This window comes from Ochotona princeps, chromosome 4, assembly GCF_030435755.1.
Source record: "Ochotona princeps isolate mOchPri1 chromosome 4, mOchPri1.hap1, whole genome shotgun sequence".
In the NCBI taxonomy this organism is placed as follows: Eukaryota; Metazoa; Chordata; class Mammalia; order Lagomorpha; family Ochotonidae; genus Ochotona; species Ochotona princeps.
In genome coordinates, this window is record NC_080835.1 from 63,683,122 (window position 1) to 63,710,093 (window position 26,972).

Genomic DNA, 26,972 nt, shown 5'->3' on the forward strand with positions numbered 1-26,972 from the left:
TTCCTCTCACGCATCATGTTTCATGAATTACCAAGTCCAGTTTGAATTTCTTAAATATATCTGGAAACCCCATGTTTTTCATTTTTGTTCAGGTATCCACTATAGAAATAGTCTCAGACCTCATTTCACCACCTTCAGTCTTACTCTCTAACCTCTGTCAACCTGAAAACTCTCCATTAGCTACCTTCAGCTTTAGGGACCAATGGCATAAGGATTTTCCTCATCTAGTCCCTCCCAAATTAACAAAACACCTGTTTATGAAATCATATGCCAAAGTACTAAAGTGGAATACACCTTGTCTGAAGGTTCACTCTTGATTGTACTTCCTTCCCCTTATCAAAGAAACCTGAAAACCAAATTAGGAATCATATGGGTGTATTCTATAGGTAAGCAAAACTACTGTACAATCTTGAGGGATATTTTGTTCAAATTATAACTATTCATGGAAAATGTTTCTGTATCCACAACACGGTATATCTTAGTTAGCATACAAAATTCACAGCCTCTGAATTGCCTCTGTCTCTATTAGGGTAATACTGACAAAAATGTACTTCTCAACCTAATTCCCATTAATTCTTAAATAAGTTCTCATATTTCCACCCAGTTCAAATTAGCTAGTTACTCCTTGTATCAGCCAGATTTTTGTCATTATAACAAATACCTGAGAAAAGCTACTTGCAAAGGAAGGTTTATTTCAGCTCATGTTGCAGAAGTTCACAGTAGATCAGACATCCTCAGTGGTCTGGTGTGTGATGACAGTGGATGGTGGGATAAATGCAGAGTAAAGATCACACGGTGAGCCTGGAAGGCAAAGACAGCAGGCATGCTCATCATTGTCTTTGTGACCTGCCCTTATAAAGCTATCATAATTGAGTAATGAGAGCATCACCCAACAACCTAACCCACTTTAATCCCCTTGCAAGGCCCCACCTTCATACACTATCATTGGATAAGTTCTATCCTTAATGCATAAACATAAGGGGTCTGGGAATCAAGACCAATACACAGGCTTTGGGGACCAAGAATTATTATTCAAAATATAACACTCTACTAGCCTTCTGATTATAGTACATTGTTGAACTCAGTATCTCTTTTACAGCATACAATATTACAAATACACTCTTAAGAGTTCATAGAAGGAGCTGGTGCAGTAGCAAAGAAGGCTGCTCCACTTCTGATCCAGCTGTCTGCTTATGGCCTGGGAGAGTGGCAAAGGATGGCCCAGGTCCTTGGGGCCCTGCATCCATGTGGCAGTCCTGGAGGAAGCTCCTGGCCAGCTCTGGCCATTGTAGTCATTTGGAGAGTGAACCAATATGTGGAAGACTTCTCTGTCTCTTCTCTCTGTGTAAAATCTGCCTTTCAAATAAAATAAATCTATCTTTTTTTAAAAAGTTCATGGGAAATGTGCATTGTATTGCAATTCATTTTTCCCATGTAGTTTTTTTTTAAAGATTTATTTTATTTTTATTACAAAGTCAGATATACAGAGAGGAGGAGAGATAGAGAGGAAGTGGAGCTGCCGGGATTAGAACCGATGACCATATGGGATCCTGGTGCGTTCAAGGCAAGGACCTTAGCCATTAGGCCACGCCACCAGGCCCTCCCATGTAGTTTTTTAAGTTGTGTCTGAGTTTTTTTTACACTTGATCTTAGCCAAAAGGCCGAGAAGCAATTTGTGTCTGAGTTTTTTTATCACCAAAATTATTTATGAAAGTTACTTTCTTCCTGTGAGCTACAAGTGTTAGTAATTAAAAGGACTAGTACCAGGGTCAACTAGATCGAGGTTGGAATCCCAATTTTCATATTTACTCACTGAGTAACCTCTGGCTAAACCTGAACTTCCCTAAGTCCCAGTTCCTGCACTTACAAGAAGTGTATAAAATAGTATGAGTTTCATAATTATTGAAGGGATTAAGAAAACGCTGTATGGTAAGCACTTTGTGTAGCACCAGGTATGTGGAATAGGCTTAAAAAACTAGATCTTACTGGTTTCTTTACAGTTAGCTTGGCAGGATTCCTATATCTGGTATGAGATCCATTATACAGCACTGTTTTTATTCTTAGTGGCCTAAGCCAAAGCACTTTGTCTCTTAAGATTTTGTGCATTACACAGTGAACAGATTTCCTAAGACAGCTAAACACTCATTTGCTTCCCCTCTGTCTTCCATAATTAGAATACAAGTTGTAAGAGTTGAAGCATGATTATTTAATTATGCACCAGATACAAAGTAAGTACTTTAAAAGTGTTTGTTGAATGAATAAATCCCTAGAAAATGCTATAAAACATCTTTTTACAATTTTTATCTAGATCAGTGATTCTTAAAAACATGGTCCTTGGATCTGCAGTACTGGCATCACTTAGGAGTTTGTACAAAGTGTGCAGTGTATCAGAGTCTATGAGGATGGGGACCAGGCATCTGCTCCCTGACAATCTATCCAGGCGAGTCTTCTGCTAGTTATCATTTGTGTACCTATGATGTAGGCAGACATTTTTCTTTAAAAGTCAATGTCAGTTTATAAACATCAAATACATTGTGTTGAACAACAGAAGCCAAACATGAAAGAGTGCATACTGAATTCTGTTCACATGTAGTTCTAAATTAGGCAAAATCCATACAAGGCAAAACCAACATAATATTGGCAACAAAATGATAGCTGCCTAAGGAGGATTAGGGCACAGATTCAAATGGAAAGAGGCACAAGGAAACGTTCTGAAGCATTGCAAGTTCTGTATATGCCTTGATGGGCTGTGTATTACATGGGTGTATAACTGTGGCAAAGTTCACTGGGCCATATACTTCGTCTCTGTGTATTTCCCTATCGGTAAATAAAATACCCACAAAAAATTAAAACGGGTGTTTAGTCTAGCAGTTAAGATATTTGTATCCCACATCCGAGTTCAATGCCCAGCTCCAACTCCTTCGTACCTAGGGAGGCAACAGGGATGGTTCAAATGTTTGGGTTCCTGTCACTCATGTGGGACACTGCGACTGAATTCCTGGCTTCTAGCCTTAGTTCTGGCCCATGCTGGAACTGCTGCAGGCATTTGGGGGATGAAACAGTGGATGGGAGCTAAATATCTCTCTATGCTTTGTCTCTCTCTCAAATACACAGAAATTAAAATAGTTAAAGTCAGTAATGCCATTTACATTGTCTTCTGTTTAAGTCTTTTTAGCAGGTGATAGTTTTTTTAGATTTGTTTTTTAAATTTATTTATTATTCCATGATACAGTTCCACAGGCTTTGGGTTCCCCTCCTCCTCACCCCCAATCTGCACCCTGCCATTAATATCCCCCATATCATTACCATTGTATAGTCCTTAATAATCAGTCATAAGTCTACCATTCTGCTGTTTAACTGTATCCTGACATTGTAGGTATGGACAATGGCAGAGAGTCTAGCATATGCTGGGCAAACTTTGTAAAATGTTTTTCCTCTTTCACCTGGCTTACTCCCTGGCTCATTCTTCTTTCAGTCCTGCTCTCCTGTTCTTCTGCTCTCCCTGATCTCACTTTACTATAGATGTCCATAGAAGTTTTGGAAGGCTACTGTGTACACGTGCGCAGTTGGTTCATCTGAAAGGTTCCCAGCTGCAGTGATGTGTAGTGTTGAAACCCACTTTTTGCTCCACTCAGAAAGCCTCCCATGTGGAGCAGGGCTTTATCAGCCTGAAAGAACTGGTATCTTTTGTAAATCACCAAAGGCATAGTCTGCTTTCCTAGTCATGCCTATTCTAGGCTATTTCTGCCTATGGCAGTCTTCTTGGAAAGTAGCACAAAGGCACCATATGGGCTAGCAGCAGCCCTAATCTTGTACTTGCCCTTTTTATCTGGTACCACAGCAGTAATTTCATATATAATTAGGTGATTATTTGGCTAATATCTGCTTCTCCTCCTAGACAATAGGCTCTATGGCAACAGAATTGTGCAGGTTTAGCTTATTATCAAGCCTCTTCAGCACTTGAAATAGTGCCGGTATTCAGTGGGTACTCAGTAAATATGGATTAAATATGTAATATTTGTTAATGTTGGAAGAACATTAGGATTTTTGAAGGTAGGGATTATGTCTTATTTTCCTTTTTTCGAACCCCACTTCTTGAATAACCATATAAGTTACATAAGTTGGTAAATTCTTCCTGATTGGGTTTAAAATGTTCAGAGAAAGCCATATGATGTTCTGTGCATTGAAAACCAGATCTGCAAGGATGTGACTATACATTGCATGTGTGATGATGAACAGCTGCTAGCTATGAAGTGGAATAGACAAAGATGAGAAATAGACTTCAATTGAAATGGGTTCAACTGAAAAGGGTTTTATTTAGCTTCTGAAATGCATTTCCTGCTATGGAGCTTAGAAGATATTAGAATGCCAAGAAAGTTGTGAATTTTCTTTTCCTATAACACTAACTGATCTTGGATCTACCTTGCAGGATAGATCAACCAAACAGAGCCAAAAAGATTTCTACTGCAAGATACTGACACAGTAGATAGGTTTGTCAAAATAGAATTTTGTGGGGTCAGCATAACAGCTCAATTAGTTAATCCTCTGCCTGCAAGTGCCAGCATCCAAGATGGACACGGGCCCAGATCCCAACTCTCTACTTCCAATCCAGCTTCCTGCTTATGGCCCTAACACAGTAACAAAGGCTTGCTTCTTGACCAAATTTAAGTCAGGTTCCTCTGAGGCTTCTTAACTAGCTCTTGTTCATGATTCCTATCAGCAGCTTATTTAGCAAGAATTCTAATTCAACTTAGACTTGTCTACCTGTTATCACCTTGCCCAATCTTGAGCAAGAATTTAGTTCGGTCAGTTTAGCAAGAATTTCCCTACTTTTGATGGCTCTTCTTAGTAATTTTCCAACTACTGACACCCTTGACTTTGTTCTTTTTTCTTTTCTCTTCATTTTTGAAAAAAATGTTTGCTCTTTGATTTTAAATCTCACTTGTCTTTGTTGCAGTTAGAGCCCAATTTTCCTTCCCTATAATTCTGACATCTTTCAAAATAGTCCTGTAGGAAGTCTTCATCACCACGTTAACAAATGTCAGAATAATTTTTGAATGTTAGTAATAATCAGCATAAAATAATTTCCACCTTTCATCCATAATTTATAAGGAAATTTTCAAAAATCCCTGTTTTAACAAGCCTCTTTAAAAATATTTTTGCTTTCTTACAGATAGCATGGGTGCTGAATATCTTTCAGTGTTTTTCTTCTCATTGGTCCTGTATTCAATGTTCAGCACTTTCTTAAATTTATGACTAAAATTTGACTCCCAACTCTCAACTCCTACTGGGCCCATACAGCAATCTGAAATGTGTTAGTTGATTATCCTTTACTTTAGGATTATCTTTCCCAAACATCCTTCCCAATGAAACAGAGTATCTGCCTTACCCAATAAACAATGTCCCACCAAATTACATCTTACCTCCTCAGCAGCTGTCTCATCTGGCACCTCTCCCTTACAGAGTGTTCCACAAACACTATAATTATTAAGATCCAGATTGTTTCAGCTTTCATAATTTCCCCAAATCTTAATTGTAAAAAAAGTCTTACTCTGCCCTCACCTTCCTTTGTTTCATTAGCAACCAAGCGTTCTCTCCTAATTCCAAAGGGAAGATTCATTTGCAACCTGCAGATAATGAAGCGGATTTTCTCACTGGCAAGGCATGTGCCAGAATTCGATGGACGAGGCACTTAAGACGGGTTATTCCTTATGTGATATAATAAGATCCAAGAGAAAAACGCATGTGGTATCAAGTAGGTGCTCATAACGTTTGGTTCATTCCCACCTCCACGCTTTTAGATGAAGACACTGAGGACCAGAAATAACAGTAGTCAAAACTGTATTCTAAAACAAAGGAACAGGCCATGCTTCATTTTTTGCCATCGTTGGTCATTTCCCACTGCTCAGTTGTATGGCTTCCGGACCCAACTAACAAACCTGCAAGGGTTCACCTATGTATTTTGCATCTGTCAAGAGTCCAGATGTGAGTAACACAGACGAAGTACAACAGCTTTGTCGCCTTCCCCCCCCCCCCGAAATTTCACTGTATTGTACCAAAAAAATAGTTGTCGTTTGAGCCTCACAGGCTCATAGCCGGAGCTCTCCGCCGTATTCACAGGCTCGGCGTTCTCCACAGCATTTGTGCTGTAACTTCTTGGAGAGCTAAGACTGTAATTTCAGGAAACTTCTACTGAAACCTTAGCCAGTACTGGCCCCAACTGGGTGAGGTGAAAAATTCACTGCGATAAATATTCAACAATTTAGGGGGCGTCCCGAGAAGACGATTGGTGGCGCTTTGAAATCCATTCCTGGCCATGGAAACCCAGTAGCCAACTACCTGGTTCAGCAAACTAGACTTGGACAAGAGGAGGGGCCAGCAGGAGGAAACCCAGAACCCAGCGCGAGAGGACGCCACGGCGCGTGCGCACCTCCCGGCGGGTGCCTTCCATTCGACGGATGGGGGAAGCAAGTGCGAAGCGCTCTGCGGTTTGGAAATTTCCATCCTCCAGCAGAAATTACGTGGGAACAACCGCGTGAATCACGCGAAATCGTTATCTCCCAAGTTCCGGATCAAAGACGCCTGGCACACAGAGCCTCCAGCAAGAGGTGACCTGGCCAGTCGTCCCCCGTCCCCCGGGGTGCTGGTGGTCTGCTCCATTCCACAGACTTTTCGCTCCCTTGCCGCGGGTCGGAGACCGATGGATTGGGCCAATTGTGGCTGAAACGTCTTTGCACGGAGGAAGAGGGGGACGGAGCATCCCTCTGAGCTCTGCCTCTCCGAGGTGGTGGTGGGGAAGCGAGACATACGAAATACTGCCCTCTGAAGCCCTCGGATCATCCGTCTCCGTGCAAACGGCCGGGGAGGGGGGCGCGGCGGGAAGAGGGCGAAACGGGAGTCGGGCAAGGGAAGGAGCCAGGAAGCTGCGCGGGAGGGCGCGCACGCGCGCGCCCCTTTTTCAGCAGTGTGGCGGGGTCGCACGCTCGCCCGCCTCGGCGGCTGGGCGCGATTTGCGACACTGGGGGGAGCGGCGGAGGTGGCGGCGGCAGTGGCAGCTTTGCGGCAAGCTCCGGACGGGCTTGCTTGACGGCGGTGTGGCGGAGGCCCCGCCCGAGGCGGCAGGAACCTGGGGGGAGGCGGCGGAATATGTCCGAGAGGGAAGTGTCGACAGCGCCGGCGGGAACAGACATGCCTGCGGCCAAGAAGCAGAAGCTGAGCAGCGACGAGAACAGCAACCCCGATCTCTCTGGAGACGAAAATGTGAGTGCAGCGGCGCCGAGCGATGGCGAGAGTCTGTGGAGTGAAAGTTTTTAGATTCTTTTAAAACTGGGGGCGGGGGGCGGGGAGGGCGCCGTGGCGGGGAAGGGAGCGGTGTCACCCCGCGTCCAGGAAAAGGCGGGCGTGTCGGGGGCTCGGAGCCTGACCCGGGGGCTCGGAGCCTGACCAGGGGGCTCGGAGCCTGACCAGGGGGGTTGTGAGCCGGGGCCGAGAGGGGCTTCCACGGCCCGGGGGTGCGAGCTCTGTCCTGCCCTCCGCGTGGGCCTGGGGGAGAGTGCAGCTCCGAGATTCCAGCGGGTTAGAAGGCGAGCTGGAGAGTTGGCTGAGGTGGAAGGAGGGGGCACGGGCACGAACTGTTCGAAAGTTTGGGGACCGAGCCACTCCTGCACCCCCTGTAGAATCCTCTGGATGCGGCGGGTTGATCTCGGATAATGGGGGTGGAATGACTACATCAGAGCGTTTGGTGTCCTCTCCTGCCCGCTTCGTGTCCAGCCAATGAAAACCTTAAAAACTCTTGAGCGTGCGTTTGAAGGCAGGGGGAAGTTTATCTCACTTTGGCCTGCTTTAGGAATAATGTTGAGTCGCACTCACCCTATCCTTAAATCCCCATCTCGAATCCCAGCCGAAGCATGCTTTATCGCCCAATGTCATGACCACGATTTTCACTCAAACGACGCAAAGATTTTTTTTTTCCGGAGAGAGGAGAAAGTTTGGGAATGGTTAATTGGTTGATAATCCTTGAAGGAAGACTGTAAATTTTTATTTCTGTGTGTTTTTCTAAAATTCTGTTGGCAGAAAGCCGGTAGTTAGGAGCTCAGACGCTGGATCCACGTTAGGTTAAAATACCCACAAGTAACGGGTTGCCTGACCCCCAAAGCACTTGACCCAGCTGCCTCAGTTTCTTGTCTTGAGGATGATTTTTTTAAAATCATTTTTTAAAATCTCATGTGTTTGTAAGGATTAAATGAGATAATACAGGTAGAGTGCTTGGAATAGTACCTTTCCTATAACAGGTACTATGCAAGTGTTATTGATAATATTTTGCAATCAACTCGTATGTTTCTAATGGCTTTTGCACATACTTAGACTATGAAAATGTCAGGTTGTTTTTGAATGAGGACAATTTCTGGAGACAAAGTAAAGGGAATCTAATTTTGCTTTTTGAAGAGTCTTAAGGGAAAATGCTGGTGTTCTTTGTTGCATTCTAAAGCTGTTCCGCTCCAAATGGTTGGATTAGCCTTTGTTTCAGTGGCCAGCGAGGCAGTGTTTGTGCCTTGGACACCTTAATGAATTTTATGGCACCTTCTTAGAATTGCATCTGTAAATGTATAAAATACAGTATCTAAGGTGACATTCCGTTTTAAAGCTAAAATTATATGGTGTAAAATGTTTTCAAAACAAATTTTAGATGTAATAATATCGGCATATTGAAGAATAGGTTCTGGTGGCAGTGGTGACTGAACAAGTTTTCAGTATGTGCAGTCAAAATAATGATTTCAAAATACCTGACATCCATTGGTGAAAAGTCACAACAGTTAAGGGCTGTGAAAATTAACATTCTGTGTTGTTATTTATGCGAATTCACAGGCCCTCTGAATTCCATAGACTCATGATCTTAGAAGTTAAGGGGGTCAGTCAGTAAGGGAAGAGGAGGAGAATATTGTACAGAAATTGAATTGACAAGGAGCAGACAACTCTCAAGGGAGGTGAGTAATGACAGAAGACCAGAAATAGGTGGGTGGAGATCACAGTTTTGGAGTTGGCCTCAAGATAGCCTGAGCAGGTCCTATTGTTAAGATGAGTCACAGAATTGAAAGAACATTTTACTTTAAAGTTTATTGTGAAAATGTGTGGAAATGATAGTCTTACCCACTTTCCTGTAACCCTTGAACCATTGTGCCCTAATTAACTATGTAAAGATTGTCAAAAATATATTTAAAAAACGGGGAAAAAAGTTTATTGTGTAGCTTAAATTAGAGACTGATGGAATTATGATTCCTTATAAAGGACTAAACCATTGTAACAAAATGGGAAAATCTGAAGGAGGGTGGGAATTTGGGGGAGGAAGCCCAGTCTATACAGAAAAAGAATAAATAAATAAATAAATACTTTGCAAAAAAAAAGTTTGTTGTGCATGCCTACCCCTTTCTGTAAGTTGTAAAGATCCTATTGACAGCAGAGTAGTTGGTTTCAGGCAGAAGCCTGAATGGATTAAATTGAGAGAGCTGAGTGTCGAGAGTGTGTTTTTGCTTAGATAGCTTGTGCCAAGATTGAGGGACAAATTAGTGGCGACTCTCCATCTCTTTTAATGTTGGGTGAATAAAGATGGTAGTATCCTAGCTATTGCATCTTATCCTTCTGGGCTGCCAGGGGGAGGTAAGGTGAAAGCCAGCTTGTGAGACATTTGGCATATCTAGGTAAAATCAAAGTGTTATGTTTCCATCTGCTTTTATCAAAATTCACCTTTGGAGGAGGCAAGCAAATTAAGTCGTCAGAAGTTAAAAAATACGCAATGTCTTCTGCTGTTGACAGTGTTTTGGGTGGTCATTTGATTCTGGTCAGTGTTCAGCTAAAATGTTAAGAGGCTGATGCAAGAGTTTTATTGTTTCACTTATCTAAGAAAATAATTTTTCAGGAAAAAAGCTAAGTGAACATGTGTTTAAAAAGCCATGTGACTCATGAGGGAACCAAGCAAATACTGGGAAACATCAGAACAATATAGATTTGTGCAGTAAAAGAGTGTAGAGATGAATTGTAAATAGAGAAAAAGTTTCCACAGAGGAAAGGAAGGCATCTTGAACATCTACTTTGGAGACAAAATTTGCCTGTCAGTTACCTGTATTTAAAAAAAAAATTATAAACACAGAAGCAGTAAAGAGGGCTGTCAGCTGATAACTTGAAAGAGAAGGCATGTTTTTTTGTTGAGACACATTAGATTTACCTGTGAAAGTTTGAGAAAATATAGAACAGAAAAGTGATTTCAGTCTAGGAACCCAACTTCAAAATTTTCATGCTAACTTCCAGAATTACTGATTATGTTGCATTAAGAAGTATTTTTCATTTGGGGGCTCTCTGAAGCCCAGGCAGTGCTTAATGCTGTATTGAATTTATATGAATTAATACAGTCTTTGGACTTGCTTTGGACACTCCAGTTCTAACATTCTGTAATATCCGAACACTAGCCTTGGGAAGCAATGATTTAAAATTAGGCCTTTAGGCAGTCTTCCTAGATGTGTCCTGACTGATGTTAACAGACACTCCTTGACAAAAAAAAAAAAGCCTCCTCTGTAAAGAATTTAGGAAGACTAGAATAAAGGGGACTGGAAATGTAATCAGAGAAAGTTTGGAAATCCTCTGTGGAGATGAGAGGGCTGATCTGTTGGGTTACAGATAGGAAAGAGATGAAAGAATTTTTAAAGATTTCCTGCAACTGGATCTGTGAAGCAGGTTTCATTTATAAATAAGGCAGAAGCAGTAGAGCTTTGAAGAAAATTCTAAATGGTCTATTTTATAAATAAGTGGTTTGAATAAAAGAATTTTAAAAAGGAGAAAGCAACAGCTGAGTCCCCTGCTGTTAGGAAGACCTGTGGGTCAGTGGGATGTGGGGGCCTTGGCTGTGGGTTTGAATCCCTGTAGGCCTCTGGCAGCAGCCGGAGAGCAGGGAGGCACTCTCCAGCACACCCTGACTTTCTGCAGAGAGCCATGAAGATGAGCTGCTCAGGTGTGCTGAAGTGGCTGACACGGACCAGTGACTTATTATTTAAAGGCACTACTACTCTAACATTTTTATTATCATTTGCATTTTGTTTTCATTTTTGCTGACATAAAATAGTAATGTATGACTGAGTTCTTTTTTATTCTTATTTGGAAGCTGGAATAAATTCGTTTCTTTTAGAAATTACTTTTTTAAGTCAGAGAACATTGTCCAAGTACAAAATCCATTTGCTGCAAATATGGAATTGCTATTTCATGCAGTGTTTCCTGATTTGTTGCTTCCAGGACGATGCCATCAGTATAGAAAGTGGCACAAACACTGAGCGCCCTGATACACCTACAAATACACCAAATGCACCCGGAAGGAAAAGTTGGGGAAAGGGAAAATGGAAGTCAAAAAAATGCAAATATTCTTTCAAATGTGTAAATAGTCTCAAGGTATGTGCAGTAGGATGGATCTTTTGGTTTGAACACAAGATTTCAAAATTATGTAGAAGTAGCAAACTTTATTCTCCAGATACTCTAAGATATTTCAATTTATAGTAATTTGAAGAATTTTGTTTTCTGGTTGTTTCAGTTAACATACAACTAAGTGTTCCAAGCTGGTTTTGCTTTATTGATTGTATTCAAATGAAAGATGTAGGAGAATATTACAACAGCCATTGCTGGCAGCACTGTTTTACAACAATTGTGCACATTTTGATATAAATTAGAACAGATGTCTGAAGTTTTTAAAAATTTAACTTCTTTTATTTGTATTGTTTTCAAGGAAATAACTACATACTTTAAAAACCTGGTTATTCAGTATTTGGGGAAAATAAGGCTTTGAGATTATCTCAGCAACGTCATTAATAGTATTTTCATTAACTCTGAAAAGAATTATTGATGTTTAAGATGATTTATTTTTGTGTACTTCTATAATTTGCAATTTATTTTTCCTGAAAAATGAATACATCTTATCTTAACATGTATGTGAATTAAAGCCTTTAACATATATATACGTATACTTTTAGATAAAAGTCTTGAGGGAGCCTAAGAAGCTACGGCCATATGGCAGAAATTCAGTGCTCAGTATGTCAAATCTAATCCTCTTTAAGGGAAATTAATCTCATCATTAAAGGCATTATCTATTGTACGTGCATGTTATTATTTATTTATACTAACCTATTTTAAGCATTATATTCAGAAGATGTTTTTAACTGCCTCTTAAATGTTTACAAACTCTGAAGCTGTGGGTTTTCAAATTATAAAAAGTGAATAAAGTTGAAAAAGAAGTATAATTACTGACTTTAGGTGAGCATGAAAATTAATGTTTGGTGTTCAGTGCCAGGAGTTTGACAATAAAAGCAGTGAGCAGGCATTTTACCCTGTAGTGATAAAACCTATAGCCCAGAAGTCCCTGCTCCTGCAGACCTGGGGGGCAGTGGTGGTGGTTGGGTGATTGGATTCCTGCCACCCATGTGGGGAGTCTGCACTGTGCTGTGACCCCTGGCTTCAGCCCTTGCCATTGTGAATGTTTGAGGAATAAACCAGCAGTTTGTAGCTCTTTCTCTGTGTCTCTGCCTCAAATAACACACCTGAAAACCTTACAAATAACTTTGTGAATGATCTTTGTCTCCCTCTCTCCATATCCGTCCGCCTATCCGTCCTTCTTCCCTCCTTCCTTCAAATCCTCCTGGAAGCTATGACTGTATTTCATGCCCTTCCCTGTGTCCACTCTTGAAGTATTCCTGTAAATTTTCTGGACATATTTTTCTTTTACAACCCAGATTTAGGGTTATTTAAAATTATTTCCGTAAGTTTCTTAGAAAGCAATGATTTAAATCGGGTTACATAATGCTTCACAAGAAAAAACACTAAGCCTACTAAAATTGAGTGAACAACAGAGGCTATAGTGCTTCTTTAAGGCCACTTTTTAATTTTCTATTTCCAAAGGAAAAAACCTTGTCCTCCTGACTCAGGAGGCTAGATGTGCTTACCACAATTATCCAGTTTTTTGGTTATTTATGGCTGAGTTTAAGAGAATAAAAGGCAAGCATCAAATTGTTCTCTCAAAGAAGTAGTTGTTACCTAACCTGAGATTTAAGACTGCTTGTTCTAAAACGTTATCATTCATGATAGTTCAAAATGTTTAGGTATCAGCTGTCAGCTTATGCATGTAAAATATAAAAAGATTGGAATCGGGAAAAGGGGCAGGATTAGTTTACTGCCATTTTTTGGTTTCAGGGATGCATTAATTTTTCTTATTTCATGGTTATTTTATAGGAAGATCATAACCAACCATTGTTTGGAGTTCAGTTTAACTGGCACAGTAAAGAAGGAGATCCATTAGTGTTTGCAACTGTGGGAAGCAACAGAGTGAGTTTTAAAGAGTCTCTGGCATTTGACTTAATGATTGGTTCTCAGAATAACACTGAAATAGAATGATTTTGAAGTACATTTTTCTGTATTTTTGGTTTAACAGCATGATTCTATAATATGGGAATTAAGCTTTCAACAAATTATCAAAGTAAAACTAATATGACTTGAAAACACGTCTAGATTTTAAAATATTATTCACATTGTATAAAACGGAAGATATATGTATATATATAAATAAATAAAACAACTGTCCCTCATCCAAGGAATTTTTATTGCGAATTTAATTAAGGAATAATAAACCCTAATTATTTTTGAGTTTTAAATTTTTCTCATTTTGAAGAGCAGGTGCAGTTATATAGCTAAAATGAATGTTTAAAAAACTGTTAGTAATGGTATTTAACATATTCCAGATATCATGTAAAACAGTAAGCTTAACAAATGCTTCCTAAAATTTAAAGGAGCTAATTTAAAGAACTATTTTCTTTGCTGTGTTTAAGATATAAGTATAACTAAAGTATGTGTATAAACTAAACAAGCTGTCTCTATACTTAAGATGCAATTGACTGTATCTGTGTTTTCATTAGGTTACCTTATATGAATGTCATTCACAAGGAGAAATCCGGTTGTTGCAATCTTATGTGGATGCTGATGTATCCTTTCCTGGAATGTTAGTGTTTTTTGTCAAAGGCATATTTTCAATAAATACATCAAAACTTTTCAAAATTAATTTAACCTAACCTAAAATATCCTTTCTTGATGAATGTTAGACTTTTCTCTGTTACCATCATCAGAATCATTCTGGTATCTAGTTTTCTTGATCCTCAAAATTCGTTGTAGGATGACTGAGAGGGTTAAATTCAGACAGCTACATATAGGAACATTGGAAATCCAAGAACTGAAAATGTTATTAGTGAATAGCTAAAACTTGTGGTTTTTATTTCAGCTAAAATATTACCATTTCATTGTAATTATAATGATGAACTTGGGTTGACAGGAGGCTGTTACTGGCAGTCATTCTTCCAAGTCTAGAGGGGAAATGAAAGATAGATGTTCTGGTTAGAAAATAAGATAAGACAAGACAAGGGTTCTTAAAATGAAAGCTGTAAAAAAGCTACAGGGGTAGAGTGTTAAAGCTAGGTGATGGGACAGTTCTTTCAGATCCGTATGATAAACTGAGGGCCTAAGAAAAGCAGAGGCAGTTAGCCGCTTCTGACCTGTTACCTTTTTTTTTTTTTTTTAAATTTAGAGAAGCATAGACCGCACACAGCAGAGTAAAAATATTATATAATAATGTGGTATATATTTTAATTTTATAATGTAAGTGTTAAGTATCATAAATAAAATATTGCTAAAATGCCCATTGTTTCCATTATTGTTTGGGGCTGATTTTGGGCAATGTAGTGATAGAGTTTTGAAACCGCTAATACAGTGAAGTGGAGGGACTGTGATTTTGTTTCATCATTGGGTGTTGATTCTAGGCCTGTAATCACCATTTAGTAAATTTCAAGATCAACAAGAGCTTTTCTGCGAAAAAAAAAAAAACAACACAACTTTAACAGATCTTCAAAGATTTCCATGTGTTGTGATTATTAGCATATATTCTTTTTAAAAAGAAGTTATATTTCTTAACTGTGATGTTTCTTAGGCAGATGAAAACTTTTATACATGTGCGTGGACCTATGATAGCAATACAAGTCATCCTTTGCTGGCTGTGGCTGGATCTAGAGGCATAATTAGAATAATTAATCCTATAACAATGCAGTGTATAAAGGTGGGTTTTCTGCTTCTTTTCAAGACATAACATGAAAGCATGTCATTGTATTTCAGACTAATGAAACCAGTGATAGTAAAATTTCTGACTTCTTTTTTGCTTGTTAAATTAAAAAAAAATCTTTTTGAGACTTGTCACATTTGAGTAATGCAACTTGACTAATGAGTAGGGAAATGTTAATATTTGCACTGTTTCCTTTTGAAATAATTTCCCTATTCTGGTTTGCCTTACTATGAGAGGCTCTAAATGAACAGTGGTGGGTAGTGAGTCCATTTTCCCAGACATTCAAAATGGGGCATGGAGAAGCAAGCACCTAGCAGTGAACTGTAGGGTGAATCCTAGGAAGCTGATTTGTGAACCAGTTTTTTAAAAACTCTACTCAGGTATTTTTTAATCTTGGGGGCATACTCAATCACTTGAGGATCTTTTTTTTTTTTTTTTTTTAAAGATTTATTCATTTTATTACAGCCAGATATATACAGAGGAGAGACAGAGAGGAAGATCTTCCGTCCGATGATTCACTCCCCAAGTGAGCCGCAACGGGCCGGTACACGCCGATCCGAAACCGGGAACCTGGAACCTCTTCCTGGTCTCCCACGCGGGTGCAGGGTCCCAATGCATTGGGCCGTCCTCGACTGCTTTCCCAGGCCACAAGCAGGGAGCTGGATGGGAAGTGGAGCTGCTGGGATTAGAACCGGCGCCCATATGGGATCCCGGGGCTTTCAAGGCGAGGACTTTAGCTGCTAGGCCATGCCGCCGGGCCCCACTTGAGGATCTTTTAAACACCACCCACACTGCCCTTCTGTTACTTGACCTGGGCAGAATATCTACAGGCATGCCTTGAGGGACCTCCTCTCCCTTCAGCTTTGATGGGTGATTTTAACCTGCAGCAAAGACTGAGAACCCTTACTTAGGGCAAAACTGGTACTTACTTCATACTTTGTGATCAGTGAAACAATTTATCGATTTTGAAGTATGAAATTTGAAATGTTTTAAATTTATTATAGCATTATGTTGGCCATGGAAATGCTATAAATGAGCTGAAATTCCATCCACGAGATCCAAATCTTCTCTTATCAGTAAGTAAAGGTAAGTGCGGCAAATGCCTCTTTAGCTGTCTTTGGGGATGTGTGTGTGTGTGTGTGTGTGTGTGTGTGTGTGTGTATTTATGTGTGTGTGTATGCATGTTAAGGAACAAAAAAACCAAGTTGTTCAAAGAGAAAAAAAATTAAAATTTTTTTTATAATAAATTTAAGTAGCAAATTCTCAAGAACTTCTAAATCAAGAATTGAGGACAGGAACCATGAAATACATTTAGGTTTACCAGATGTTAAAATAACTGGTACTGAGGATTACCTGTCTTTATTTACCATATTGCATTGTGACAGTTCTAGATCTTTACTTTCAACTGAGTGATTATATTGTTTCGTTGGTTTTAAATGGCCTATTGCCAAATGAATTACATTTTGAAGTTTTAAAGACTTTGTTATGTAAATTACATTACTAGTTACCATCATTCTCCATTCATGTTTCCATGAAGTACTGCATTATTCTTTATGCTTATTGGCATTGTAAACTTACTCTGCTTTAGACAGGTCTTTATTATTTCTTAATTCTCCGAAATGAGTTAGGTGCTTATTTTTACATTCAATTCTTGACTGTCTTTTTTTCCTTACATTTCTACTAAAGTCTAGTGAAGTTTATCGTTTTCTTGGGCTTGCCATGCCATAATGCATTCTGCAGTCTACTAAAATTAAAAGTACATCTTTATATCACAGCTCATGAAAATGTTAGAATGCTATTTTTCTGTAACTACCAAAGCTTAAATTTTGAAATCACCACCTCTAGAAAGTGCTCATTACTTATTCTTGTAATAAGTAATGCTTAATATCAATACTTTTGCTTAGACATTCCCACACTATAGGCCATAATGCCTCACTTGACACAGGTATTTTGTTGTTTAAGATTCTTTATGTATGTATGTATGTATTTAGTTGAATGAGGGCCAGAGAAGAGACAGGAATCTTCTGTTTGCTGGTTTATTCCCTAGATGGTCATAATAGCCTGGTTCCAATATCAGGAACCAGGAACTCCATCCTGGTCTACCATGTGGATGGCTGAGGCCCAAGTACTTGGGCCATCATGTGATGCCTTCCGGGTGCATTACCAGGAAACTGGATCAGAAATGGAGCGCTAGGTTTCAAGCCATCAGTCCAACATGACATAAGTGGCAGTTTAATTCACTGTGTCACAGAATTGGCCTCACTAACACAACCTTTAGCCTTGGGGTCTTCTCCTACATGTAAAAGCATTTTTTAAATCAAACAACTTCAGAATGAAAGCAACTGTGCTGTTCAAATGATAGCATCAAGAAAGGAAGATGGAGTACAGGAAAAATATGTCATTTCTGTAATTAGGGGACTTTGAAAAGCAATACAATTAAAAATTCTCAGAAGTTCTTAATAGTCCTTCAGTGAACATATACATATGTTCATCATTAGTCATTAGGAAAATATAATCAAAATTGTAGTGAGATCCTTCACGTCTACTTAAGATTGTTATAAAAATATCAAACAGTAAGAAATGTTGGGGCCCGGCACAATAGCCTAGTGGCTCAATTCTCATCTTGCATCCACTGGGATCCCATACGGGTGTCAGTTCATGTCCCAGCTGTTCCATTTTTCATCCAACTCCCTGCTTGTGGCCTGGGAAAGCAGTTGAGGACGGCCCAAGGCCTTGGGACCCAGCACCCGTGTGGAAGACCTGGAAAGAGGCTCCTGGCTCCTGGCTTCAGATCTGCTCATCTCTGACCATTGCAACCACTTAGGGAGTGATCCAGCAGAAGGAAGAGCTTTCCGTATCTCCTGTGTGTATATCTGCCTTTCCAACAAAATAAATAAATAAACAAATAAATACTGACTGGAATGTTGATATCAGAATACATACAAACCTTACTAGTGGAAAGGTAAAATATAACTAACTTGGAAATTCTTAGAATCCCTGAAAATATTATACATAGAGTTCTGAGGCCTAGGAATGTAACTGATCTCAAAGAGAAATGAAAGCATGTCTTCACAAAAATTTGTACACATTGAGATCATGGAATCTTTGTATGGCAATGTTCATTTCTTCTGCTTAAAATATATTCTTTCTATATATATATATACACACATATTCTAGTGGGTGTTATGAAATGTATTAATACTACATACAGTTTGAACACAGTCTTAAAAGTCAAATATCAGTGTGACATTTCTTTTGCTTATGAGTGTTTACTAACATTTAGTAGAAGAATCTATGTAGCTTTAAATCATGTTGTGGTTTACTGTAGAAATCTTATGAATCTGTTGGATCCCCTTCACTACGTAAATGTGAGTGTGGTGTAAGTAAAGGGCAGTATCTTAGGGAATGGCAAAATAGAAAATTACTTGTCAAATCCATAGGTATTTATTTTCTATTTCAGAAGCTTATCTGCAGCAATTTTTGATATTGTTTAATGAAATTATTTGAGGTGATTGATTTAAACTATTTAAGACTACATAAATATTAATGCTATATTTCCTGTAAGAATTTTAACTCATAACATCAATTCCATTCCTAGTCCTTTCTATACAGAACTTTCTTCTTAAATACATATTACGGAAAATTATTCTCTTTTTAAGATTTTTTTTAAGGTTTATTTTGTTTTTATTGGAAAGTGAGATATACAGAGAGGAAGATCTTCCATCCATTAATTCACTCCCCAAGCGGCCACAATGGCCAGAGCTAAACTGATCAGGAGCCAGGAGGCTCTTCTGGGACTCCCACACTGGTGCAGGGTCCCAAGGGTTTGGGCCGTCCTCGACTGCTTTCCCAGGCCACAAGCAGGGAGCTGGATGGGAAGTGGAGCTCTCGGGATTAGAACCAGTGTTCTTATGAGATCCCAGCGTGTACAAGGCAATGACTTTAGCCACTAGGCCACTATGCAGGGCCCTAAAGATTTTTTAAGGTGCAATTAAAGATTGCATTAAAATTAAAGGTGCATTTACTGGTTCACCTCTCAGATGGCTCAACAGCCATGACTGGGGCATACTGAAACCATAAGCTAGGAGCTTGCAGGCCTTTCATGTGGAGGCAGGGGTTCAAGGACTTTGGTCATCTTCTGCTGCTTTCCCAGGTACATTGGCCATCTTCTACTACTTTCCCAGGTGCTGGATCAGAATTAGAGCAGCTGAGATGTAACTAGGAGCTATATATAAAACCAGGATTGCAAGTGACAGCTTTTCCTGTTACACCACAACACAAGCTCCTGTACAGAAGTTTTAATTTCAGATTTTTACTACTTTGAGAGCATATTGAAAGTTCACAGTAATTTGTGATAAAATTTCATCCTAATATTTTGGTACTTTTATCATAGATCATGCTTTACGATTATGGAATATCCAAACGGACACTCTTGTCGCAATATTTGGAGGCGTAGAAGGGCACAGAGATGAAGTTCTAAGTGCTGTAAGTTAAGGCTCATGGAAATGAAGTTCAGACTTATACAGAGCTGTGAATAATCACTGTGGAACTCTTTTCTTACAGAAAAGCATATTTCTTTCACAGGGACTGCCAGACAGACATTTTACTGACATTTTGTATACAGGATTTTAGTTTTACAGGTGAAGGAGTAAAACAGATAAAGGCTTGATTTTGCTTTTGTTTATTGTGCTCATCCTGTTTTTACCTCTTCTGTTTACATTTCCTGGTATTACACAAGACTGGCAGTTGATTATAAAGACACTAGTACGGCACAAATGTTTTTAGTTGCATACCAGACTTTTATGATATTTTGACTTGACTTGTTTTCCATATATAGCTCATTTGATTTCTTTTGTTTTTAAAAATTTACTTATTTGTTTAAGAGGCAGAATTAGAGAAAGAGAAATAGCTTCATCCTGCTGGTTCATTCCCCAGATGGCTTGGCCAGGCTGAAGCCAGGGGCAGATGTTCCATCTGGGACTCCATGTGGGTGCAGCACCCATCCTCTGCTGCTTTTCCAGATTAGCAGAGAGCTGATTCCAGAGCGGAACAGTCAGCATTGCAGATTGAAGTTTAACCCACTCAGCCTCATGCAGGCCCTAAAATCAGAGGTACTAGAATATTCCTGTGAGTGGAGTTTGCATGTTATCTCCTAGGCTCCTGTGAAACAAAAGTGCATTTGATTACTTTCAATGTTGGAGTAGTGCAAGATAAATTGAAATAAGAACAGGAAATATATCTCTTCTCTGTAATAAGATTGTTAAAATAGACAACCTATGAGATGCCTATTAAGGATTAGTACAAGGCAAATGAAAAAGTTAAATATGTTTGCTTTTTAGGTTTGTTTTTCATTTAAAAAGTGAGCTATAGAACCAGTGTTAACGTTGAAATATTTTGACTTAGATGTACCAGATACATAAAGGTAAACTTTCAGGTATTAAAGGATTCCTGTTTTGTACACAGATATGAGTTTCATTGCTTGATTAGGATTATTAGAAAAGTAATATTACTGTTTGTCTCTTTTGTCCTAGAATAATTTTTACTAAAGCGTTCACTATGTACTTTAAAATCAATCAGAAGAAGTATGTGAATATAACTGATTAAGTCAAAGAATTTTACTTTCTTGCCATCCATATTTAAAAAAAAAAAACTCAAACTTGAATGGTGACAAACTAGTTAAAACTTGAAATCTGAACCGTAGTAAACTCTTTGGTTGCTTTTCTTTTCTACTTTGAGGAGCAGAGAGTTTGCCCCCAACATGTTTACAGTAGCCAAAACTGGGCCAGGCTGAAGCTAGGGACAAAGCTCAGTCCAGACCTCCCTTGTGGGTGGTAGCTTCCCAAGTGCTTGAGCCATATCACCTCTGCCTCCCAGGGTGACGTTGAATAGGAACGGCCTGAGGAGCAGAACCAAGACTCAAAACCCAGGCATCTGTGGGATATGAACATCCCGAGTGGCATGTTAATGCTAGGCCAAATGTCCACCCCAGCTCTGATTTATGGCCTACATGGATGAAGCCCAAAATGTTGTTAATATTGTGATTCAAAGTACAATTTTCACTAGATAACAGGTGAAAATTGGCTATACATAATTTGGGACTATCATTTATACACTTAAACTTTTTCTGTTTTACATATAGGATTATGATCTTTTGGGTGAAAAAATAATGTCCTGTGGTATGGATCACTCTCTTAAACTTTGGAGGATCAATTCAAAGAGAATGATGAATGCAATTAAAGAATCTTATGATTATAATCCAAATAAAACTAACAGGTAACAGTTGTGATATTCAAAACAATTTGCCATGTGGTGCTGTTTATAGATGTGCTTTATTTTTTCCCAAAATTGTTAGAAAAGCTTGTGGGAAAACAAAAAAATTAAGATGAATTTTTCCAGTAACTTTCTAAAGCTCAGTTATGTAAGTTCCAGCATTGAATTTAGGTGTCTTTTTTAGTAACTTAAATTTTTTTTCTTTTAAATTATTATTTTTTAGCTTATTTGAGAGGCAGAAAGAGTGTAACAGATAGCCCTCGTCTGTTGGTTCAATCTCCAGGTGGCGACAGGCCAGGCTGGATTGGGGTCAGAGCCTGGAGCCAACAGTGCAATCCACTTCTCCCACCAGAGTGGCAGGAACTCAGTTCCTTCAGCCGTCAGCACTGCCTCAGAGAGCTGCATTGTTAGGAGGCCGGAGTCAGTGTCAGCCAGGTGTTAAACACAGGCACTCTGCTGTATGTGGTGGACATCTTAACTGCTAGGCTAAATGCCTGTTCCCCTAGTAAATTTAAGGTGTAATTTACATGCCATAAAATTTGCCTGTTCTAAATGGGAGCTGAGTCCCCTTTAAAGTTTGTTTTTATCTTAATTAGCACATTTTACTTTATTAAGGTATGTGTATATTTAGCCTTTTAAGTTACAAATGTCGACAATTAAAGCAATTTATTGTAGAATACAGAAAATAAGGAATATGTTAGTAAATTCTAGCTCAAAGTAGCAAATTAAATTTTAAAAATGGGATTCTTAGCTTCATTATAATATGCTTTCCTTTAAATGAGATTGATTTGGTGTAGAAAATTCGAATACAGGATCATTTCTGTATGGTACTATGAGATGAGTTTTTCAGCTTTTTAAAGATTTTTTTGAAATGCTTCAGTTCTTAATACACTAAATGTCTTCAAAATTTTACCAGGCTGCCATTAACTTGGACTATAAAAATCATTTATGTACATGTGTTAAGATTAATTTATCTTCTGGCTATCATACCAGATTACTAATTGTTAGATTTGTAAGTATCATTAATACTTCAATTTACTAACATTCATCAGAGCTCAGTGGTATCTTAAGAATTAGTACAGCTTTTAGATTTCTAGTTTAAAATGCTAGGGACTAGTGAAAAATAAATTGATATTTTAAAGTTTTTTGTCTATGGAATAAATACAAATGAACGGCTTCCAGAAAATAATGGACTCTACTTTTTAAGATTTTAGCTATAAGACTGTATTATGTACTTGGCCAAAATATGATTAACATAATTAGAGTTAATAGCTTAGAACATTAATAACATTTTAATATTTTAGCAAATAAAAGATTCCTAAATTGGAAATGGAAGAATTATTTTTGATGATACATATGAGGGAAAAGGTAAAGAGAAAGGACATGTGAATTGCCTACAATAGCTAATTCGTGGTACACCCTGTTCTACAGTTAGTACACTGTAAAAACTGAATCATCCACTAGATTAGGAATGTTACCTGTACTGATAACTAAATAGTTGGTAGCAGCTTGTCTTGTTTATTGTCTTCACCCTAATACTTCTCAGATTACTTACTTACAGTTTCTTGAGAGGCAAGACAAACAGGAAGCTGTTTTATCTGCTTGTTCATTCCCAAAATGCCTGTAACAGCAAGGGCTGGGCTTGACTGAAACCAGCAGTGTGTAACTCATGTAGTGTGGGCCGTCGCCTGTTGCCTCCATGGGTACACACTGGCAGGAAGCTGAAATTGGACTTAGAACCAGAATTCAAAGCCAGGCACATCAGTAAAGAATGTGTGCTTCCCAAAGGGCGTGTTAATTGTTGTGCCAGATACTCCTCCTACCCCTGATACACACATAAATATACTACAATTAAAAATAATGGCTCTCCATATCCTCATTTTCTTAATATAAAAAAAAATTGGAGAGGTCTTTAACAATATTGAACATTTGTTGTTGCTAGAGAATTGATTGTTTCAAAATACCCTAGGTATACTGACTTAACTAATCATTATTTCTTAATTTTAAATGATTGAGTAGGTAGTATAACATGTTTTCTATGAGAAACTTTATTTTCTGCTGTTAAGTCTCTTTACTGTTGGCTAGGACAGCAAGAATTAAATGACTGATTAATTGGTTGTTATGTATAGTAACAGACAGGAAGGTGCATGTTTTCTAGATCATAGGACATCAAATAATGTTGAGTTTGAAAGCCGATAATGGAAGTAAACAGAAAGCAAAGACTGCAGTAAACAGATAAGTTACTCATTTATCTGGGGCAGAGGAATTAACAGTGATCATTTGCTTTTCAAAGTTTATTAATCCAAGCATGAAAGATAGTATGACTCTGTTGTGTATTTTTTCTTTTAACTCTTACATTTTCATCCTTTCTTTAGGCCTTTTATTTCACAGAAAATCCACTTTCCTGACTTTTCTACCAGAGACATACATAGGAATTATGTTGACTGCGTGAGATGGTTGGGCGATTTGATACTTTCCAAGGTATGGTAACTATGGTTAAGTTGCACTTCCATTTCTTGCACATATTCAAACTTTGCAAGAAATATAGATTCCTACATAGTTGTTAAAATGAATGGTAGGTAGGAAATTACCCTTTTTTTAAGCCTCATTTTCACAGATTTGGGAATTTGTTTTAGACATAAACTATCCCAGTGAGTTTAAAAAGTCTTTGTTTCTAGTAAGCTGTTCTCTGATTTTCAGTAGTATTGCTAAATAATAAAACAGGTATTTTGCTTTTATGTTTTCATCCATCACAGAAAAATTTTATTTAAAAAAAAAGAGGCGGCTGGCAGTCATTGGCCAGATTTGTGCAATTGGCCCTTTACATCCATGGGTTCCATATCCAAAGATTGAAAGTTGGTTGATTTGGAAGAGAAATTGTAACTTTCAGAATGAATGTTTCAGAAAAGTTAGTTCTTTTATGTTATTTGTTGATAAATTTCTTGTCTTCATGTATGGACTTAGATTGTAAATATAATAAATGTTCTAAAGATCTGTTAATTCTGAAGCGATAATAGAGAAAAAGTCTTTGCTTTAGGTTTTTATATTTCAGTTCTATAATTAATATGTTCTTTTCTCATTTCTGTTTTAGTCTTGTGAAAATGCCATTGTATGCTGGAAACCTGGCAAAATGGAAGATGATATAGATAAAATTAAACCTAGTGAGTCTAATGTGACTATTCTTGGGCGATTTGATTACAGCCAGTGTGACATTTGGTACATGAGGTTTTCTATGGATTTCTGGCAAAAGGTAGCAACATATTATTACATTTTGAAATTATTTTCTGTTGTTTCTGTTCTGTTTTCATGTTCTTCTGATAGTATACATTGATTGTTTTTTTATATTGGTTATTTTGCCCTATGTCCATTTTATCTTTCTGGCTTTGCACACCCTCAAATACATACATAAATGAAATTGGCAGTGAGAAATCAGTGGGGGAAGTTGGATAACACCTGCTCATAAGATTTTAATGTTTTTAGTATTGAGAGTATTAATAATCTTCTCAAGTAGCTTTTCTCTGTAAAAACTTAAGAGAAAGATGAGCATCGAAGACAGAGGTAAAATATCAGTGACTTAAAATTTTAAAGAAACTGGTCAAGGCATTGTGATAACATTAGCTGGATGTTTATTTTCTCTGTTAAAGCTTTGGGAAAGCTTTCCATGGTGATTGTTACAGTTCTCTAAGGCAAAAGAGTGAAATGATTGACAGTGTAAATTTAAAAGTACTTCATAAATTTGCAAAGTGCCTTCTGATTTCTAAAGACACTGAAGTGTGTCAACTGCCCTTATCCGAATTTACAGTTTAGGAATAGCAGATCAAGGGTAGGGCACAGTCAAGCTGGAACTGAGGTTTTTCTGAAATAAGAAAGATGGCTTAAGATTGTTTAGTGCTTTAGAGCATTGAGATTATATTAATTTTATGTTTTTAAAATATGTTTATACAGATGCTTGCATTGGGCAATCAGGTTGGCAAACTTTATGTTTGGGACTTAGAAGTAGAAGATCCTCATAAAGCCAAGTAAGTATTTGGAAATTTCTGTACAGAAATTCTGTCCTTACCCCGAATTTAATGCTCTTACACAGGGTGAACAAACGATACTTGTAATTCCATCTTTAAATAATTTTTAAGATTTACCAGTCTCAAGATTATTTATTTTTTACTCCAATACTTTTCCTTGGATACCTTGGCATTTAGTTATTTCTTTCTGTTTTAAGAATTATATACATTTGCAATATGCCTGATATAATTTCAAATATTGCTAAGTTTTTATTAAATTTTAGGTTGACTTCCTTCTGATTTAAGATTTATTTTAATTTATTTGAAGGGCAGAATAAAGATGGAGGGGAAGAGCCAGAGGAGGTCTTCATTTGCTGTTTCATTCCCCAAGCAGCCACAATGACTAGGGCTGAGCCAGGCCAAAGCCAGGGTCTCCCACATGGGTGCAGGAGCCCAAGCACTTGGGCCATAGTTTTCTGCTTTCCCAGGCATGTTAATAAGGGAACTGGATTAGAAATGGAGTAGCTGGGACTTAAACCAGCGTCCATATGGGGTGTCAGTGCCACAGGCTGCAGCTTAATCCACTATACACAAAGGTGACCCCCTCATGTACTTTTTATATGGCTTTGGACATCTGCTTATTTTCTCATTCACTGGCTTAGGGTGGACATTAACAACGTTATGTATGAATTTAACTTGTTATACTTTTTTTCCCCTAGATGTACAACACTGACTCATCATAAATGTGGTGCTGCTATTCGACAAACCAGTTTTAGCAGGGATAGCAGTATTCTTATAGCTGTTTGTGATGATGCCAGTATTTGGCGCTGGGATCGACTTCGATGAAATTCTTTCCTAATCAAAATTAGATTGTGTTTGCCTTTGTAAACTAGATTTAATGTATCTTGCTAGTAAGGGCACATAGAGCATTTAGAGTTGTATTTCAGCATTCAATCAGGCTGAGCTGAATGTAGTGATGTTTACATTGTTTACATTCTTTGTACTGTCTTCCTGCTCAGACTCTACTGCTTTTAATAAAAAATTTATTTTTGTAAAGCTGTGTGTTATTTTAGTTATTTTCATTGTGATAAAAAGAAAGTAGTAATCAAATTAGGCCTTATCTTTTCGCAGTGATCATCTTTTCTAGTTTATTTAACTGGAGAAAGCCATAGAAAGCAAAGATTTAGTGTAAGCCCCAGAACTAGCCTGAGGTGAGGACATGGCTTAAATGCAGTGGGCCAAAGAATAAAGAAAATAATGAATATGGATTTGGAAGAGTTCAAAGGACCCATGTTAAAAGGGCATGTGTGTTGCAAGGTAGGATGAATTTTATTCTTTTTAAAAGATTTGTTTATTTGAAAAGTAGAATGACAGAGACAAAGGGAGAAATAGAAATTCAGTCGAAGTATTCACTTTCCAAGTGACCTCAGCAGCCAAGTCTGGAAAGGTCAGGATGAACCCAGAAACCAGGAAGTCTAACTAAAAATCATGCACTAGACATTTGGCACAGCAGTTAAGTTATTGCTCAGGACACCACATCCCAATGTCCCTTAGTTTGAGGCCTGGATCTGCTTCCA

The 26,972-nt window shown here is 38.2% G+C and overlaps 1 protein-coding gene and 1 long non-coding RNA gene across 3 annotated transcripts; one reads left to right on the forward strand and one right to left on the reverse strand.

Moving 5' to 3' along the window:
* Nucleotides 1–305: 305 nt before the first annotated feature.
* LOC131480215 (uncharacterized) lies at nucleotides 306–5,748 on the reverse strand. Its single transcript, XR_009245341.1, has 3 exons — nucleotides 5,563–5,748; nucleotides 662–801; nucleotides 306–346 (listed from the first exon to the last, which is right to left on the reverse strand). It is a non-coding gene; the product is annotated as an uncharacterized LOC131480215 (long non-coding RNA).
* Nucleotides 5,749–6,359: 611 nt separating this feature from the next.
* On the forward strand, nucleotides 6,360–26,451 carry EED (embryonic ectoderm development). 2 transcript variants are annotated; one of them, XM_004589827.4, is made up of 12 exons: nucleotides 6,360–7,260; nucleotides 11,278–11,430; nucleotides 13,258–13,350; nucleotides 13,938–14,003; nucleotides 14,999–15,124; nucleotides 16,132–16,213; nucleotides 19,521–19,612; nucleotides 21,267–21,400; nucleotides 23,773–23,878; nucleotides 24,489–24,647; nucleotides 25,343–25,416; nucleotides 26,115–26,451. In XM_004589827.4, exons 1-12 carry the CDS (start codon nucleotides 7,147–7,149, stop codon nucleotides 26,239–26,241), a joined length of 1,326 nt encoding a protein of 441 aa, XP_004589884.1. In that variant the 5' UTR covers nucleotides 6,360–7,146; the 3' UTR covers nucleotides 26,242–26,451. The 2 variants fall into 2 exon arrangements, with proteins under 2 accessions (XP_004589884.1, XP_012783777.1); XM_012928323.2 differs by having other exon boundaries at nucleotides 7,007–7,260; nucleotides 24,489–24,558; nucleotides 26,115–26,254.
* Nucleotides 26,452–26,972: the final 521 nt, after the last annotated feature.

Coding starts and splice junctions, on each gene's coding strand:
- EED (XM_004589827.4), top strand. CDS start 7,147: ATGTCCGAGAGGGAAGTGTCGACAGCGCCGGCGGGAACAGACATGCCT. Junction 23,879..24,488: donor GCGATTTGATACTTTCCAAG/GTATGGTAACTA, acceptor TTTCTGTTTTAG/TCTTGTGAAAATGCCATTGT. Junction 25,417..26,114: donor GAAGATCCTCATAAAGCCAA/GTAAGTATTTGG, acceptor TTTTTCCCCTAG/ATGTACAACACTGACTCATC.